Source organism: Euprymna scolopes, chromosome 45, assembly GCF_053919585.1.
Source record: "Euprymna scolopes isolate OS-2025 chromosome 45, ASM5391958v1, whole genome shotgun sequence".
In the NCBI taxonomy this organism is placed as follows: Eukaryota; Metazoa; Mollusca; class Cephalopoda; order Sepiida; family Sepiolidae; genus Euprymna; species Euprymna scolopes.
In genome coordinates, this window is record NC_136526.1 from 49898522 (window position 1) to 49917494 (window position 18973).

At 32.9% G+C, this 18973-nt stretch overlaps 1 protein-coding gene across 1 annotated transcript; it reads left to right on the forward strand.

The window, feature by feature from the left end:
- The first annotated feature begins 5095 nt into the window (after positions 1-5095).
- LOC145269587 (uncharacterized) lies at positions 5096-15873 on the forward strand. Its single transcript, XM_080125331.1, has 2 exons — positions 5096-5236; positions 13451-15873. The coding sequence occupies exon 2, from the start codon at positions 13821-13823 to the stop codon at positions 15069-15071; it is 1251 nt and encodes a 416-aa protein (XP_079981457.1). The 5' UTR covers positions 5096-5236; positions 13451-13820; the 3' UTR covers positions 15072-15873.
- Positions 15874-18973: the final 3100 nt, after the last annotated feature.

Genomic DNA, 18973 nt, shown 5'->3' on the forward strand with positions numbered 1-18973 from the left:
GCAGAAACGACCTGGCCTTGTCGCATATGTAGTTCTCCACAGGGTAACGGAGCTATGATCTGCTATGATAGTTGTGACAACTGGTGCCATTTTAGGTGTGTGGGAATTCAATCCCCCCTCCTGTAAGGCAGAAATGGTAATGTCAATGTTACGCCCCTCAGAGACGGCGCCAAGGAAGGCCTAGACTTCTACCAGAATAATCTAGGATTTCTTTGATTAATTTACATATATATATATTTATATATATATATATATATATATATATATGAAAAAAATATTGAACAATATATACTAATGCGTTTATTGACCTTTTGCATGTTCTTATTTCTACTTAATTTTTTCCTTGTCCTTTGGGGACTGTGTGAAAGAAATTGAAGAGGTTAGCGATTGTTGGAGGAAAGGAATTTGTGTACTTGCCTTATTACTAACAAAAGGAAAAGACGTTGTTGTTGTTGTTGTTGTTGTTTTACAATTTTTAAAGGATTTCCCTTGGATCATGTGATCTTTGATCACATGATACTTCTGCATATATTGGAGAGGATACTCACCATCTGTGGCTGTTTTTCCTTTTTCATTGAATCTGAAATTGTTTGGACGCCCTTTTTTGACTTCTTCCCTATTCTTCATATTGACTCGTTATTATTGAACCTCGAGGGTTTTATTGACACTTCAAGGATTGTATGGATTGGACTACCTAGTTGGCGGTTGATACAATTAACAGACTGTGTATCCCAGAAGGGGCAATTCTTTTGCAACTAAGGTAAGTGCACTTGTTCCTTCCTTGGCTAGAACGGTCGTTAACCCCTTGGGTCTTTTTCATAATTATTTTTTTGAAACTATTTTATTTAATGAAATATGATATAGAGAAAAAATACTGCCTAAATATACATATAAATACCAATAAAGAAGAGCCAGCCAAACAACAATCATTTCAGAATGATTTTAGTATTTTCATCATGATTGAAAAATTAGACAAAATCAAAAACAAGTCAACTTGAAATAGTAAAAAAAGACTATAATAACACAAGCAGCATTCTATTAAAAAAAGAATAAATAAAAATGACCCTACTAACACATTACTTAATATTTTTGATGAACTTTGACAGTAATATATAGATAAATATTGCTCTATCGACTGGTTTAAACCTGTATTGATGTTTGCTTCGAAAAAGTAGGATGCAGAGGATATAACTCCATCTAATTCTTGAAGTTTGCCAAAATGTTACGAGATTCTTTTTTTTTACAGTTTTAAATAATTTTAGGTATTTCTATTTCCTGTTTACAACCAATGAAAGAGAAAGTTTTATTTGTTCTTGAAATACTACTTGCCAGAAAAATTACATTTTCAATTTTTAAATCATATATTTTATCAATCGTTTTTTGTTTAAGGCTGTAGAGGGAAGATGGACTGACCGGTTTCTGAATTCATGATAAAGTCGAGAGCATGTGTCTAGCAAAAAAATACATAAGCAAATAGCTATGATCCGGGAACAATTACAAACATTAAAAATAACAATTTTTATTAACGAGAAAAGTATCATTTTTGTGTGTGCTATAGGTGCAAGTCACAGTCCTTCTTGAATGTGCGGTGTCTTCCCATGTGGGCGAAATAAAAAAAGATTGGTGGCATTAATGATCCTGTGAGAGGTGTATTTTTTATAATAACCAGTTTACTAACGCGAAATACTTGAGAGAAAAAGTTTGTTAGCATAAAGTATTCATCCATTGTTGCTTGCGTAATCTTCCTTAGTAAGAGATTTCTTCTGTTTATAGTGTTTTATATGACACTTTAATTTGTGCCACTTTTTGTGTAAGCATAGGCACCGCCAAAAATGGGAGAAAACTCAAGTTGTTGTGTAAAACGAAATTAAATTTATTCAAATCCATTATTTCTGAGTAACTTCCCCCCCTCAAGAAAGATAGAACTCTGAATTTTATCATATAGAAAGCAACGTAAAAGGTTTTCTACTATTTTTAACGGAATTTAAATTTTCACCAAAAGTTAAAAAAAAAAAAACCCCGACATTTTTGTCTAGATCAATAACATACGTTTTGGCGGTGCCTATAAGCAGTTGAGTCCAGATGGTGGTAATTTCGAGCTGATTATTCAAGCTGCGACAAACTGGCCGGAGATCACGGAATCGTTGCTGGGACTTGTGTAAAGTCTGTCTCAACTCAGCGCTTATGTCAACAGATCATTAAATCTAAGGGAGGTAATCTAGTATTGAAATTCAAGTTTTCCTTTTAACTGCCGAATACTTTTAAATGTTCATGCAAAAAAAAGAGGTTTTTATTCTTCAGCTTGCAACGCTCTTAGCACACACAAAAAAAATGCCAATCCTTTTTCTCTTCCAGTTTCGATGTTCGTAGAAAATCCGTGTTTCTTTCTTCCCACTGACATGCAAATTAACCGTTCGTTCGAACTACCTTAAGTGAACAATTTTCCCAGCTTTTATATCCTATCTAGAAAAAAAAGGAAGAGACAGGAAAAAATAGCTTCTCGCATCATGCCCTGCCTTCTTCAGATGCCCTTCGTGTATATAAATGAGCTAGTCATCCTTTTCTTCTTCTTTCCCAACGAGTGATGCATGCAGATACGCCCGGTACGTTTTTATTTCTTTCTAACCGCCGCCCTGATCTCTGAGATCAATAAGACACTTCATAATCCTTCATCCAAGCAGGCCTCCTCCACTCACGTTGAGGCCTCTGGGAGACAATTTCTTGGGGGTTAACGTTTTCAGGTTCATTACGGACATTCTCGTCAGTTTGTAAAGAACCACAATGTGGGGCTAAGTCGAATTGGGGTTTATTGTTAGCTTCTTGGCGGATCTCAACTTCCTCCTCTTCACTGTTATTAGTGCGCACCTGCAGGGTTACACGACGCAGGTCAAGGATATGACGGGAAACGCCATTCACCATCACGTTCTTCGACTGCATTCCTGTTATGACCCCCCCCCATCAGCGAGTGGTACATTTTGCAATAGGGGCTTCACCCACACCGCCTCGCCCACTTTAATTGATATGCCGGGGAACGCCATTCACCATCACATTGTTCTTCGCCGAAATAGCTTCTAGTATTGAAATTGTAATTTGATCGAGTAGTTTCTTCTTTTTACCGCGGAAAAATACGTTCTTATGAGAGCACGTTCAAGATAGCCATCTTGGAATTTTTTGAACACGTCACAGGGAGATAACTTACCTTAAAGCACCGACACTCCCTCCCCATCTTTAATACTTGCTTTTCTTCTTAAAAATCAAACCTTTTGCTCGGTATCATAACAAATTGTTCTTGTGTAAAAAAAAAAATTCTACTTGATGAAATTAAGTGATTTTTTTTTTTTTTTGGGAGAATTTCATTCCATAACGTTTAAACTGTTTTTTCGATGTTTTCATTTTTAATGTCTATGTTTTTAGATGGAGTGATGTGGGTGGTTCTAGATTGATTAACTGTGTCTAATTTTGTCGGATATATACTCGAGTCAAAACAATGATAAGAATAATCGGTACTAGTGCAGTGGCAGTGCACTTATTTATCCATGCTGAAATAAAAACGTTATTATTTAAAAAGCCATTCTTAACATGGGAAGGGGAGGTTGTTTTGTACCTATTCTATACTTTAACCTTACAATCGAATAAAAAAAAAACATATCATAAAACTTTAATTAACCTTGGAAATAGGATTGAAAAAATAGCGCGGATCAGTAAGTGGAACTACTAGCACCGAATATTCTCTTGTCATAGCTCTACTATAATATAAGGAAATATGGTTATGTTGAAGATTCGTCTTCCTTTGTTTACAAAACCATTGGGCGAAAATGACGTCCGACATATTTTTAGCTACGGATGACCAAAACTGTAAAGAATGAACCTTTTTTTTAAAAAATAGTCTTTAATATTCTTTATTTGAACTTAATGTTTTTTTTTTTTTTTAGATTTATGAACTGTTTTTCCCCCATTAATATGTTTATGAACGTTTACCTAACATTTATAATATAAGTTAGGTAAACGTTGATGTCGAAATTTTGAAATTAAAGTTTAATTTATTTAAAAAAAAAAAACGAGGTGTTTTTTCAATTACATTATACACTTTATTTGAACTTTTCAACAAACTTTTACATTTATATAAAATTCTATAATGATTTTTTAAATATATTTAACGAAAAGTTGGTTTTTTTGACATTTCCCATGTATTTAATACAGACATCATAAAAACCTTATCCAATACACGATATTCTCCAAATAATTGTCTTTGATTATTTGAACTTTTAAACAAATTTTGCAAACATCAAAAGTACACTTTATTGATCTTTTATAAGATAAGATTTTCAAATTTCTTTAAAGAAAAAGTCACGGTAGAAAAAAATATCGTTACAAAAATTTCATTTGGAAAAATAAATTTTGTATTTTTTATTGGAAATTGGTTTATCATTTTACTGTTAAATAAAATTTCAATGTAAAATGTGGAAAAAAAATATCTCGAAAAGAAGAACACCTTTTCTTTTTTTTTGTTCTTTTTTTTAATAAGACTAAATTTAATTTTAAAATTTCAATGTTTGGAAAACAAGCCATAATATATATTTCATTTTAAAAGTCCTATTTTTGTTTGATAAAAAGAATAAAACAGTTCATAAAAAAACAAAAAAAACATAACAAAAAAAGAGTCCATTAATTCAAATAAAGACTTTTTGAACAAAGCTTCTAAAAAAATTTTTTTTAAGTTCATTCGATACAGTTTTGGTCATCCGTAGCTAAAAATATGTCGGACGTCACTTCCGCCAATGGCTTTGTAAACAAAGGAAGACGAATCTTCAAGATTACCGGAAATATATTGCCTAGTATCGGAAAATTATTTGTTTGCCGAAAAATTAAATGCGATAATCGTTTTCAACATATCCTAAAACTTATAAAAGTCGTCATTTTAAAGGTGATTGTTTAGATGGAAACCAATTAAAAAGTTATCTTATTTATTTATCAACAAGCATATCTTTGGTTTCAACGTCTACTTCGTTACCCCCCCCCCAATAAATAGAGAAAGAAGAGCGAAATCGAATAGGAAAGGGAGATAATAATAAAAAAAAATCTATTTCCGGTTTTCAATCGACGAAAAAGAAATCTTTCGAAGATACGACTTTCCACACACACAAAAAATAATTTTAATTTTTCAAATCATATCTTTTATCCTTCGTTTTTTGTTGTTGTTTTTTAAGGCAAACAAATTATGTGTATTTGATTCAGAGTAAGTATCAATTCCTTCAATTTCTTTGTCAATGTTTTTGTTCCATTTGATTTTAGCGAAAACACACAATTTTAAATTTCATTTATTAATCCAAAGATAATTCCCTTTTTAACGACATTTATGTTCAGTTTATTTCCATTAATATTTCAATCGAACTCCAAACTTATTTATTTAATGTTAATCATTTTATCAAACTCTTTAGCCTTCCATAAAACAATATTATGTTTAGAAGGTAAATATGAAAAATCCTCCACCCTCGAATAATGCTTTAAAATTACAACTTTTTCAGTTTCCAAGGATCTGAAAAAGAAAATAACTTTTTAAATTACGGCAGAGGAGTAGATATGAAGAAATGTTAGTTTTAAACTTTAAAAATCTATCAAAATTTTTCTATTTGTTCAATTTTTACGATATTTTCAAGGTCAATAGTAAAGTTTATCCTCTTTCCAATAAACCGAATATAATATTTTAGACGAACGTTTTTTTTTTAATTCACGCCCCCCCCATATTGAAATGCCTATTAAAATTTAAATAATTAATCTACTCACAAAATTGTTATATATCACAAATTAAAGATAAAAGATGAAAAAATAAAATATTCTAATTTAAAACAAAAAAAACAAAAAAAAAAAACAAAGTGTTTTTTGGAAATTTTCCTGTACAGTCCAAAGTGTAAAACCTTTTTTTTTTTTTTTTGAACCACGTTGATTTTTTTTTTTTTTTTTTTTTTTTAATGAAAGCTCATGTTACGCTTATATCGTCAAGTAAATACCGGACGCTGGCGAAAAATTTTTTCTATTTCATTCAATGTTGTCTTTTTTTTTTTTTTTTTTTTTTAGATATTTAAAAAAAAAAAATCCGCTCGATAAAGTAGAAATAAAATATAATAATCAAAAACTCGTGTATTTCATTGAGAGAATTTTAAAAAAAATTGGTCGACTGGGTTTTTCGTTTAACAGCTAAAACTTATAAGTGAATGTGTGCTTTTTTCACCTATGGAGGCCCCAAAATACTAATTTTGGTTAACAGCATGCAATAAAAAGAGATACCAATTATGGCGTGTATAAGTCACCGTAAGGTAATCGCAAAAAGAAATCAGATTTGTCTCCCTTTATTTGAACAGTCAAAAATTGAGTTGGCGTTTTCTTTTTATCCTTGTTTAAAAATGTATTTTATTTAAAAAGGACATGGAATATAAGTATAAATATGGATAAATTCTTAACAATAAACAATAGAAGTACACATTGAGTAGAATTTTTTATAGGTAAGTGATTTTTTGGAATTTATATATATTTTATAATCGAAGTAAGTAAAATTTCATTGATTTTCTTTAAATCTTTTTTAAAGAAAACCGATTAAAAAAACAAATATTGCATAATTTGCTGTTAAACTTGTTTTTTCTTTTAAATTTGGTTTTTGTTCATTTGGTTTTTGTCAATTAGGATTTGATTTACAGTTTTAAAGTCGTTATAAATTTAGAAAGTATGTAATTTTATTTATTCAAGTTCATATACAGCATTTTTAATGGTCAATTCTGATACACCTAGTAACGCACCAACATTAACCGATCAGAAGAACCGTTTCTGTAAGTTTTTGACATTAACCGAGCAAAAGAATCGTTTAATATTTCACAAAAATTGTGTATATATTTGGTGCGGGGTGGGGAGTTTTGTGATGGCTGTGGGTGGAAAGAGAGCCCCCCCCCTCTCCCCCCAAAAAGCCGTCCATGAAGTGGGTTCTCATTTTACTTTAATTTTTTTTAAACAAAAGTGATCCCCCACTTTATCTAAACTAACATTTCTTCATAGCTTGGAATATACTCGCCTACTGTAATTTTAAACGTTATTTTTCTTTTGAACGCTCCCAAAATCCTTTAAAAGTGGTAATTTTAAAGGATTTTTCGAGGGTGGAAAGATTCTTCATATTTACCATTTAGAGAAATATTACGTTGTTTTCTCATTAAAATATCCTATCATGTATTGCATTATATGTAATATTGTATGTTTTAAAGAATGTCTTGCTTAACAATTTAATTCATTTAAATACAATACAAATGGAAAATTAATAATGATAAAAAAATTTGATTTATCTACTTATTTGTGGTCTATTTGCGTTAAGAAAGATTTTAAAGTTTCAATATGAAATAGAATCATTTCAGTTGCCATTTGTATATTGTATATTAATTACTTAAATAAAAATTATATTCGAATCAAAGGCTTAACAATTATCTTCGTTTTTTTAAAATAAAACTGTCATATAAAAAATATTTCTCTAAATACATTTTACAAAAAAAATGTATGAATAACAATTCATCTGAAGTTTAGAACATGTGAAAAACTGATAATAGATTGTTTGGTACTTATGCACTATTTGACCCGCATGCTAAAATAATGACATTATTTAGAAAGCCATTCTTCACATAGGGTGTATTTTGTAACTATTCTCAGTTCACGTTAACATTCACTAGGTGTATCAGAATTTTTTGGGAATTTTTTACACCCGTAACACAAAACTCGAATACAATATATAAAAAACTTGTAATTCCTCTTTTTAAAGTGGGTTGTTTATTTTCTTTATAGAATATACTTCAAAATAAACTATTAAATTTGTTTAAAAAATAATAGACATATTATTGTTTATTTAAAAAAAAACAATGTTTACAAAGTGCCTGCACAAGTTTATTTCATGCAGCCATGTTTTTACATTATGAAATCAATTGAATTTTACAAGTTAAATTTTTTTCAATTTTTTCACTTTAAAAATCTATCAAAATTTTCTATTGGTTCAATTTTTTTAGATATTTTCAGTTTCACTGTGAAATTTCATGCTCTTTCGAATTAACCAAATGTACTATAGGCAGGCTTTTTTTAAAAAATTCACCCCCCTTTTTTGAAATATCTATTAAAATGAAAATAATTAAATTTCTCACCTTAAATTTATATATCACAAACCGAAGATAAAAGATCAGTTAATAAAATAAGCTAAATTACAACAAAAAAGAACAGTTATTTTCAAATTTACCTGTAAAGTCCAAAGTTTAAAACCTTTTTTTAAATTACATTGAAGTTTTTAAAGTGAAATCTTATAATCTTGTTATATTATTCAGAAAATTTCCCAGAATTACAACAATTTTTTCTATTTCATTCAATGATTTTTTTCAGATAAAAAAAATTTACTCGATAAAGAAGAAATAAAATATATTAAATTTAAACCCATGTATTTCTTTAAGAGAATTTAAAATAATACAAAATCGCTTGACTGTTTTTTTTATCGGCAAAACTGATAAGTGAAATGGGATTATTTTACACTATGGTGGCCTATTTTTACTAACTTTACACATGCAATAGAAAGAGATATTGATTCTGGCGCTTAAATCCACCAGAAATTTCAACTAGAAGAAAAGCAGACATTTGTCTCCATTTATTTCAACTGTGAAAAACATCTGATGGCGCGTTTTTTTTTACATTTTTTTAAAAAATTCTGATACACCTAGTGAATGTTAACAGGAGCTGAGAATAGTTACAAAATACATCCTATGTGATGAATGGCTTTCTAAATAATGTCATTATTTTAGCATGCGGGTCAAATAGTGCATAAGTATCAGAAAAGTATTTTATTTAAAAAGGACGTGGAATATAAAATATAAATATGGACAAATTCTTAACAATGAAGAATGGAAGGACCCATTGATTAGTATTTTTATAGGTAAGTGATTTTTTGGAATGTATATATACGTATATTTTATCGAAGTAAGTTAAAATTCGTTGATTTTCTTTAAATCTTTTAAAAGAAAACTGATTTTAAAAAACAAATATTGCATCATTTGCTATTAAACCTGTTATTTGTTCAAAAATTAGTCTTTCCTACTTTAAGTAAAAAAAACAATTAGGGTTTGAATTACATTTTTCAAGTAGTTATAAGCTTCGGAAGATAGGAGGTCAAATTATTCAATTTTTTTTCACGCATTTTTAATGGCGTTTTCTGACACTGCAAAACATTCACCGCCTCCATACAATGTGTTCCTTTCATCTTCTTTCAACTATTTCTGTGGATTAATATCGATTAGACGCTAAGCTACCAGATTATAAAAATAAAATGAACAAAGACAAAAATTTGAAAGGGTTCAATTACACATACAATATTCTAGTAAATTGATCCCCCATTTCTTGAACTTGAATTGATCATAATTTTGTTTTGACGTTGGGTCCTTCATCCTCGATCTTACCCGCCCCACAATTATTATTATTAGTATTATTATTATTATTAATAATAATTTGTGATTTTTTTTACTTGGGGAAAATTTCAATCTGCACTCTCACTGCATCATCATTTTATTTATTTACAACTTTTAACCCCCACCACCTGTTTAATGATAGCTTTTTGCGTCCTTCTATTTATTATTTATTTGTTTTCAACTTTACTATTTCGTTTACTTCTTACTGTTTCTTGTTACTTATTCCTACTAAGGACACTTTAAAGTGGCTGTGTTCTTACATATATGGGTGTGTGTATGTGTGTTCATCCTTACACCGTTTCTTGCCTTGGAAGGTCTGGAGACATGTATGTGCAAATAACATCATGCATACATACCTGCTTGCCTTGGCCAGCAGATGATGCCTTCTGGTCGCTGGTCTGCCATCTCGTGGGGAGTAGTCACTGCTGCAAACAGATGCATTAATGAACACAAGGTGGGATTTGAAGCTTTAATTGTTTATTAAAGGCAAGCCTATATCTGGACCCTGGTTATCGGGGAGGGATCCAAATTCCTGTCCGCTTCATCTGCTGCATAACACCACTCTCAGCCCATGCGGTCGTCAACCAGTATCCTATGACAACAATTCCCGTGTTACCCCTAATTTCCGGGGCATGTCACCCCTAATTTCCGGGGCATGTCACCCCTAATTTCCGGTGCATGTCACCCCTAATTTCCAGGGCATGTCACCCCTAATTTTCGGTGCATGTCACCCCTAATTTCCAGGGCATGTCACCCCTAATTTCCAGGGCATGTCACCCCTAATTGTCGGTGCATGTCACCCCTAATTTCCGGTGCATGTCACCCCTAATTTCCAGGGCATGTCACCCCTAATTTTCGGTGCATGTCACCCCTAATTTCCAGGGCATGTCACCCCTAATTTCCGATGCATGTCACCCCTAATTTCCGGGGCATGTTACCCCTAAAATCCGGGGCATGTCACCCCTTATTTCCGGTGCATGTCACCCCTAATTTCCAGGGCATGTCACCCCTAATTTTCGGTGCATGTCACCCCTAATTTCCGGGGCATGTCACCTTTAATTTCCGGGGCATGTCACCCCTAATTTTCGGTGCATGTCACCCCTTATTTCCGGTGCATGTCACCCCTAATTTCCGGTGCATGTCACCCCTAATTTTCGGTGCATGTCACCCCTAATTTTCGGTGCATGTCACCCCTAATTTTCGGTGCATGTCACCCCTAATTGTCGGTGCATGTCACCCCTAATTTCCGGTGCATGTCACCCCTAATTTCCGGTGCATGTCACCCCTAATTTTCGGTGCATGTCACCACTAATTTCCGGGGCATGTCACCTTTAATTTCCAGGGCATGTCACCCCTAATTTTCGGTGCATGTCACCCCTTATTTCCAGGGCATGTCACCCCTAATTTTCGGTGCATGTCACCCCTAATTTTCGGTGCATGTCACCCCTAATTTTCGGTGCATGTCACCCCTAATTTCCGGGGCATGTCACCCCTAATTTTCGGTGCATGTCACCCCTAATTTCCAGGGCATGTCACCCCTAATTTTCGGTGCATGTCACCCCTAATTTCCGGGGCATGTCACCCCTAATTTCCGGGGCATGTCACCCCTAATTTCCGGTGCATGTCACCCCTAATTTCCAGGGCATGTCACCCCTAATTTCTGGTGCATGTCACCCCTAATTTCCAGGGCATTCTCTCTAGATGGATACCTGTCAAACCTAACCTTTGTGACCCTGGCAACTCGCGGATGGGAAATAAAATATACTTATATCTTTCTATTTCTTAAAACTACCTATATAGCATTTAATCTGGGATTCCACCTACTACACACCATCGCCATTATTATTGCTGTCTCGCAAGGAGCTTTCACAAGGTCATCAAAGATCTCCCCTAAGAACAACCTGTGGTGTTGGCTGGAAGCTGGGTGATAACAAGTCTTCCCAGATTACCAGTACTCTTCATCTCTTTCGATAACAATAGCAAATAAAGTTGCATTATTGCAACAGCTTGTTACCATTGATTTGCTGGCAGCGGCAATTGGTCTCCATAGAATTTGAGTGGCGATAAGCCTCCTTGGGGTCCCTGTTCTCTTCGAAATTGTCCAGCAAAGGTCTGGGCAGTGTTTGTTTCTTGGTCTTACCATCCTCCTTGACCCTTCTTAACTATTTGGCATCACTCATTGGGGGAGGCAATGGGAGGGGATAGACAACTTATAGATATGCAGCTTCAATGTTCTTGTTCCATGTAACGCTTTTTGATGTTTTGCCTCTGCAGCAGTTTGTCTGGCCTACGTATGTGGCTCATGTGTATTAATCTTCGCATTCAAGGGTTTTCTTTAATATTTCAACTGTTTTCATCATCGTTATTCATCGTATCTTTCCAGTCATTCCTCTGATTCCAAATTCCCCCATTTTCTTTTCAAAGTTTTTTTGAATTGTTCCTAGTGCTCCTATTATTATAGGTATTATCTGGATTTTCTTCATCATCCATATCCCTTCTAGCTCTCTGGTTAGCTCTGCGTAATTGCCCAGTTTATCCTTTTCTTTGATATTCACCCTCTGCTTAGCTGGAACAGCAAATTCTATGATTTGATAGGACTTTTCTTTCTTGTTAATTATTATGACATCTGGTCCTCTTGTTTGAATGGGTTTATCTGTTTGTATATCCATGTCCCATAGGATTTTGGATTATGATTTTCAACTACTGTTGCCAGCTTATACTTGTATCACTTGTCTGTGCATTAACGATGCAGTTATTTGCATAATTCACAGTGTACTGCACTTCTCACTTGGTCGAGCCTGGTCTTGTATTCTTATTGGGCCAGTTTGCGGCATTCACTTACTATATGGTTTATTGTTTTGTCTCTTTATCCAAAGAGTCTGCATTTGCTGTTTTCTTGTGCGTTGTTGATCTTTTCTTTGATGTGGTTTGTGTTTATTATCTTGTGATGCAGTTATTAGAAATTCAGTTTTTCAGTTTTTGTGTCTTTTTTTACATCCATGTCCAAGTGTTTTTTTTATTCTGATCTTTTGTCATTCTTATGAGTCTTCCATGTAGTTGTTTCTCTTCCCTTTTTTCTTTTCTTGTATTCCTTGTCGCTCTGTTTTCTGTTTTGTTGATTTTTTTTCAGTGTGTCTTTCTGCCATAATTATCTTTTCAGTGTTTTGCATTATGTATTTTTATAGATTTTTTTATGTCATTCACACACAGTCTTCTATACAAACCTGTCCTATCCCATGTTTTTTCTTTTTCACATAGAATCGATCAACATCGTCCTTTGGGTGTAGTGCATTATGCATGGTCATGAGTTTCCTGGTGTTCTGATCGATCCGTCTCAGTACTTCTTTAGTCCATCATATGAATGATGTTGTCTGCTTTCAGAAGTCCCAAATATTTATGAATGTCTATTATTATTATTATTGTTATTCCCCTAGTGCCCTCATCTCCCTTTGGTTATGATCGTTTTTATTATTATTTTGCATTGGGGGGAGAAATTCAGTCTGCCCCACATCTTTTTAATTACTTTTTCAGACAGAGATTATTTATATTAAATGAAATATTATTGTTTGGTAAATGTTACCCCTATCCCACACGACACACACTCTGTTTCCACGTCGAATTATATAAAATTTCCTGGAGATTTTCTAAATGTAAACAAAACCATTCTCAAAAAGAGTGGGACATTTTTGAAGAGTCACATCTTAGTTTATTAGTGTTATTATCATTATTTTTTTTTGTCTGACAACTACCCATGACATATGCAGCAACATCGAATGGAATTTCATGTCAATCTGCAATTCAGTGGTGCGAACATTGCAGAGATATATTTACTCACAAATTGGCTACAGACAGGAGTATATTCAATACTTAAAGAATGTGATGGTGCATTAAAAATAGTTTTTTAATTGTTGTGATTTTGCAGAATATGTAAAAAATATCTTTTCTTGAAATTTATCTTTTAATTCATTGCTATTTTGCAGGATATCATTCATTTCTGAGAAAAACGAGTATCATTGGGTTTTAATGGATTTAAATTTTCTTAGTGACTTGAAACATTGAACTGTATTACAAGATATATGTTAAATTTTATGTAAATCCTCTAATCAATGTGATTAATACATATGTTTTTCTTTCATTGAATTACATCTCATGATATAGTAAAGAAAACGTTTTCTTGTCAAGTGTATTCAATTTCCCACATAAACTACTGAGAATCAAACTGTGCTAAAATAATATCAAATAATGTGTGTTTTAAAAAAAGTTTGAAAGCCTTTACTTCGGAATATATGTTTCGTTTCTAACAAATAAGCAAAATTACTCTGCATACACAAGAGAAGCTATATATGTTGTATGTATATCTTTGTTGTTTTAAAGAGAAAAAATATGATGCAACACATGCGAATAAACACTGGAGGCAAAACATATCCTTGTGAAATATGTGGATCTTCATTTGCAAGAAAACAAAACATGTTGCAACATATGCGAACACATACCGGAGAAAAACCATATTCTTGTGAAGTATGTGGATCTTCTTTTACAACGAAACAAAACATGTTGCAACATATGCGAACACATACTGGAGAGAAACCATATTCTTGTGAAGTATGTGGATCTTCATTTGCAAGAAAACAAAACATGTTGCTACATATGCGAATACATACTGGAATGAAACCATATTCTTGTGAAGTATGTGGATCTTCTTTTACACGGAAAGAAAGTATCTTGCAGCATATGCGAAAACACACTGGAGAGAAACCTTATTCTTGTGAAGTATGTAGCTCTTCTTTTACAACAAAACAAAATATGTTACAACACATGCAAACACATACTGGAGAGAAACCATATCCTTGCGAAATATGTGGATCTTCATTTGCAAGGAAAGAAAGTATCTTGCACCATATGAAAACACATACCGGAGAGAAACCATATTCTTGTGAAATATGTGGCTCTTCTTTTACAACAAAACAAAATATGTTACAACACATGCAAACACATACTGGAGAGAAACCATATCCTTGCAAAATATGTGGGTCTTCTTTTACAACAAAGCAAAGTATGTTGCAACATATGCGAACACATACTGGAGAAAAACCATATTCTTGTGAAGTATGTGGCTCTTCTTTTACAACGAAACAAAGTATACTGAAACATATGCGGACACATACTGGAGAGAAACCATATTCTTGTGAACTATGTGGGTCTTCCTTTACACATAAAGAAAGTATCTTGCAGCATATGCGAAAACACACTGGAGAGAAACCTTATTCTTGTGAACTATGTGGGTCTTCTTTTACAATAAAACAAAATATGTTGCAACACATGCGAAAACATACTGGAGAGAAACCTTATCCTTGTGAAATATGTGGATCTTCATTTGCAAGAAAAGAAAACATGTTGCAACATATGCGAACACATACTGGAGAGAAACCATATTCTTGTGAAATATGTGGCATTTCTTTTACACAGAAACAAAATATGTTGCAACATATGCGGACACACACTGGAGAGAAACCATATTCTTGTAAAGTGTGTGGCTCTTCTTTTACGCAGAAAGCAAGCATGTTGAAACATATGCGAACACATACTGGACAACAACCATAATCTTCTCAAGTATTTAGCTCTTCTTTTACAATGAAACAAAAGATGCTGATGCATTTGTGAACACATACTGGAGAGAAACAATATTCTCTTGAAGTATTTGGATCTTCTGTTACACAAAAATCACATATGATGGAACACATGCAAACACATACTGGAGAGAAACCATATCCTTGTGTAATTTGTTGTCAATCTTTTAGAAGTAAACACATATGTTACGATATATGTGAATACATAGTGAAGAGAAGCCATATTCTAAATGGTAATCAGAACTTTAAAAAAATCTTTCGGTTGGAATATATGAGTCAGTAGATGAATGTTTTGCATCTGGCCGGAAGCCCTATTCCCAGCATGAACAAACTGATGAAAAAATTTATAAAAAACAGAGAAACAATAATCCTGCATAATTTGCGACAACTCTTTAAGAAACAACGTACATTGCAACACACATGAACACATACTTGAAACAAAAATCTTCATAATTTAGTGTTTTTGTATACTTTTTAACATAAATTCAAATATGTTTCATATGTACACATGGCAAACAAAAATACATTCTTAGAGTATTATCGATTACATGTTCCATAGATACACAATGTTGAAGCAAAGCAAAGCGAAACACATACTTCATAAAAACTACATTCCAGTAAAGTATATACAATGTAACTTTAGATGTACAGTTTTTCATATCCCTCTGGTTGCAAGTACATGTTCTATTATTTCTTTTCGTTTTTACTGTTATCAAAATGTAGTGCAATACTTGTACGTATCATTCATTAATTGTATAATAAACTCAAAAAGTAAATAATGAGTTGTAGGTCACTTTTTATATGATTAATTATGGATGGAGAATATTTTATTTTGTTTTCTTTCATGATTTGTTTTCATCTGTATGCAAAGAATTTGCATGGGTGGATGGTGTGTAACTTATTTCCAACTGTTCTTTCTAGCATAGGTCCAAAGAGTTCACTGCTTTCATTCGATATTCAACTTCTTACATATCGTAGCGATTAACACCATTCATAATGTCGTATTATATAGTAGCTGTCCCTATAACAAGACCTTACAACTGAATGTCAGGTGGCCCACACACTCTAGTTCTTTGTGGCAGAACCTGCAATTGTTGTCATTGCTGCGACAGTTTTAGGATTTAAAAGTACTCGTTTGATTATTTTGATTTGATGAAACATTTTCCTAAGACAAAACTGATTTGAAAAAAGTTTATCTCCTGTATAATCCGTTCCTCTCAATACAATTGGGATAATTTAGTCTTAATCCCTCATTGATTTATGAAATATAGACCTTTTTGCTATTATATGTTTTTTTTCTTAAAGACATTGGAATAAAGTTTTGCCTGGATAAATGTGCTCTACATAGCTGGGAAGAATGTCCAAAAGTAAAATATACAGCTGATATTTTAGGCTTAGATGTGCAGAAAAAATGCAAATATATTGCTATAAAAGATCATGTGCCACAATTAGGAAACACGTGTACCGCATATAGTAAAAAATGTAAATTATAAACTACAAAGAAAAACAAGGTAATTGTCATGCAACTGATAATATTGAGCTTTAAAATTATTGATATGCAATAAAAGGGTAAAAATAGGCATTAAAACGAGAATATTTTGACACTCTACACAGAAACGTACAGGAACCAGCGTCTATGTTGGTTTTCTCTTGTATCTGCCGAAATGAGTTGGAACATTAGCAAGACACTATTGTGAGCCCATTGCAATGTCTGATTACTTTCCTGAATTTATAACGTATATATATATATATATATATATATATATATTTATATATTAATAAATAAATAGAGGTTTTTTGTCTATCAACTCTATTTTCTATCCTTTCCAACTTCTGAATAACAGTCTTTACTTCTAGCAGGAACTGGCTAATGTGATCACCACATTTATCATAAGTCCGAGTACTTTTTAATCCTTAAAAAAAAAATTATAAATCGTTCAAAACCAGATAGATTAATTTATCCCTGATGAAAATTGAAGAATTGTAAAATACTCGGACTTATAATAAACGTTGCAATTACATCAGCCAGTGCCACGAGAAGTGACGACTGCCAGTCGGAAGTTGGAAATGATCGAAAACAGAATGAATAGACAAAAAACGTCTATTTTATGTAATGAAATATGGCATAGAGAAAAAATGATGCCTTAATATACATATAAATATCAATAAACAACAATCATCTCAGAATTAATCTGATATTTTGGTCATGATTGTTTGAAAAATGAAACAAAATAAAAAAAAGTCAGTTTGAAATAGTAAAAAAATAATAACACAAGCACCATTCTATAAAAAAATGAAAAATGAGCCTACGAACATCTTACTGAATATTTTTGATGAACAATTGCAGTAATATATAGATAAATATTGCTTTATCGATTGGTTTAAAAGGCAATTGCTCAACTATGATCAGAAGATGATTATAATGGTCGCCTAGGGTCAAGGCTTTATGACAAATATTTTAAAAAGATAAGTGATCTTAACAATGACAACAATTACAGGTTCTGTCACACAGAACTAGAGTGTGTGGGCCACCTGACATTCAGTTTGTAGATCTTGTTATAGGGACAGCTACTATATAATACGACACAATGAATGGTGTTAATAGCTACAATTGTAACGGGATCCCAGGCAGTGCCAGATATCCTGTTCAGCTAGATGAAGATGGGAGAGGATGAGGTATGGTTAGGGGGACATGTTGACACTTGGTCAAGTCAAAACAGATGTTTATGAGATTTCTGTCCACCAGAGAAGAAATAGTATCTATTTCAATGAAAAGAAAATATAAAATCTGATAATAGGGTTCGTGGAACAAGAGATTGTTTTTCTAGTTGGATTTGGTAAAAATGAATTTTAACTACTAATTGAGTGAGACAGGTACAATGACTTGGGTATAAAAGGTCTGCTTTGGTGTCTGGGAGATGTTGTCATTTGGGTCCACCTGTTGTATTTAACTACCAGGCCACCAAGCCAGTGATAAGTTAATTGGACAGATAAATAAATTGAACCTAGGGAGAGATATAGTCATAAAAGAGGAAGAAGAGGGTCACAAGAAAATAGAAAATGAAAAGAATAAAATAAGGGGATAGAGAAAGGAGTTCACGAGAGAAGAAAAAGAATAAGATAATGGGATAGAGAAAAAAAGAGGTTCAGAGAAAAAAAGAAAAAGTAATCTTCAATATTACAGAGGGGAGAAGAGGCCAGTTTTATAAAAACGATTGGCCTTTTAGAGTTAGGGCCCTGTTACTGGCTGGCATCGAGGCGTCCACATTGCTCTCACCCTGCCTGGGGTGGAGCAAAACCCTCATAAGAGCTAAGTTGAAAAGCTCTTGTTCTTAGCTGGGAAATTAATTAGAGGAACTTAAGTTATACAACCTGCATCATGAAGCTCGGATCAAGGAACTCGACTTTAAACAAGTGCAGAACTATTTATGAATAATTATTTTGTTGGTTTTGACGAAAATGAACCAGAGTTTTTCTTTCTTTCTCGATTGCCAACCTGAATGAAGATGCAGTTTATTTCAGGTATGTCCTGACGCCAGATGATGAAAGAGACAGACTGGATCCAGCACGAAGCCAGAGTGACGGCCGAAATCGACAATGTTGCCACACAGACTTAGTCTAGGATCTCTGTGATAAGTTTACACACATATATACATGAAAAAAAAATCAAACAATATATATGCGTTTATTGACCTTTTGCATCCTTGTCCTTTGGGGAGTGTGTGAAAGAAATTGAAAGGGTTATATTGAGGATACTCACCATCTGTGGCTGTTTTTTCTTTTTCTTTGGATCTGAAATTGTTTGGAAGCCCTTTTTTGACTTCTTCCATATTCTTCATATTGACTCGTTATTATTGAACCTCGAGGGTTTTATTG

What these genes read in the sequence shown, in the direction of transcription:
- LOC145269587 (XM_080125331.1), top strand. Translation starts at nt 13,821, where the DNA reads ATGTATATCTTTGTTGTTTTAAAGAGAAAAAATATGATGCAACACATG.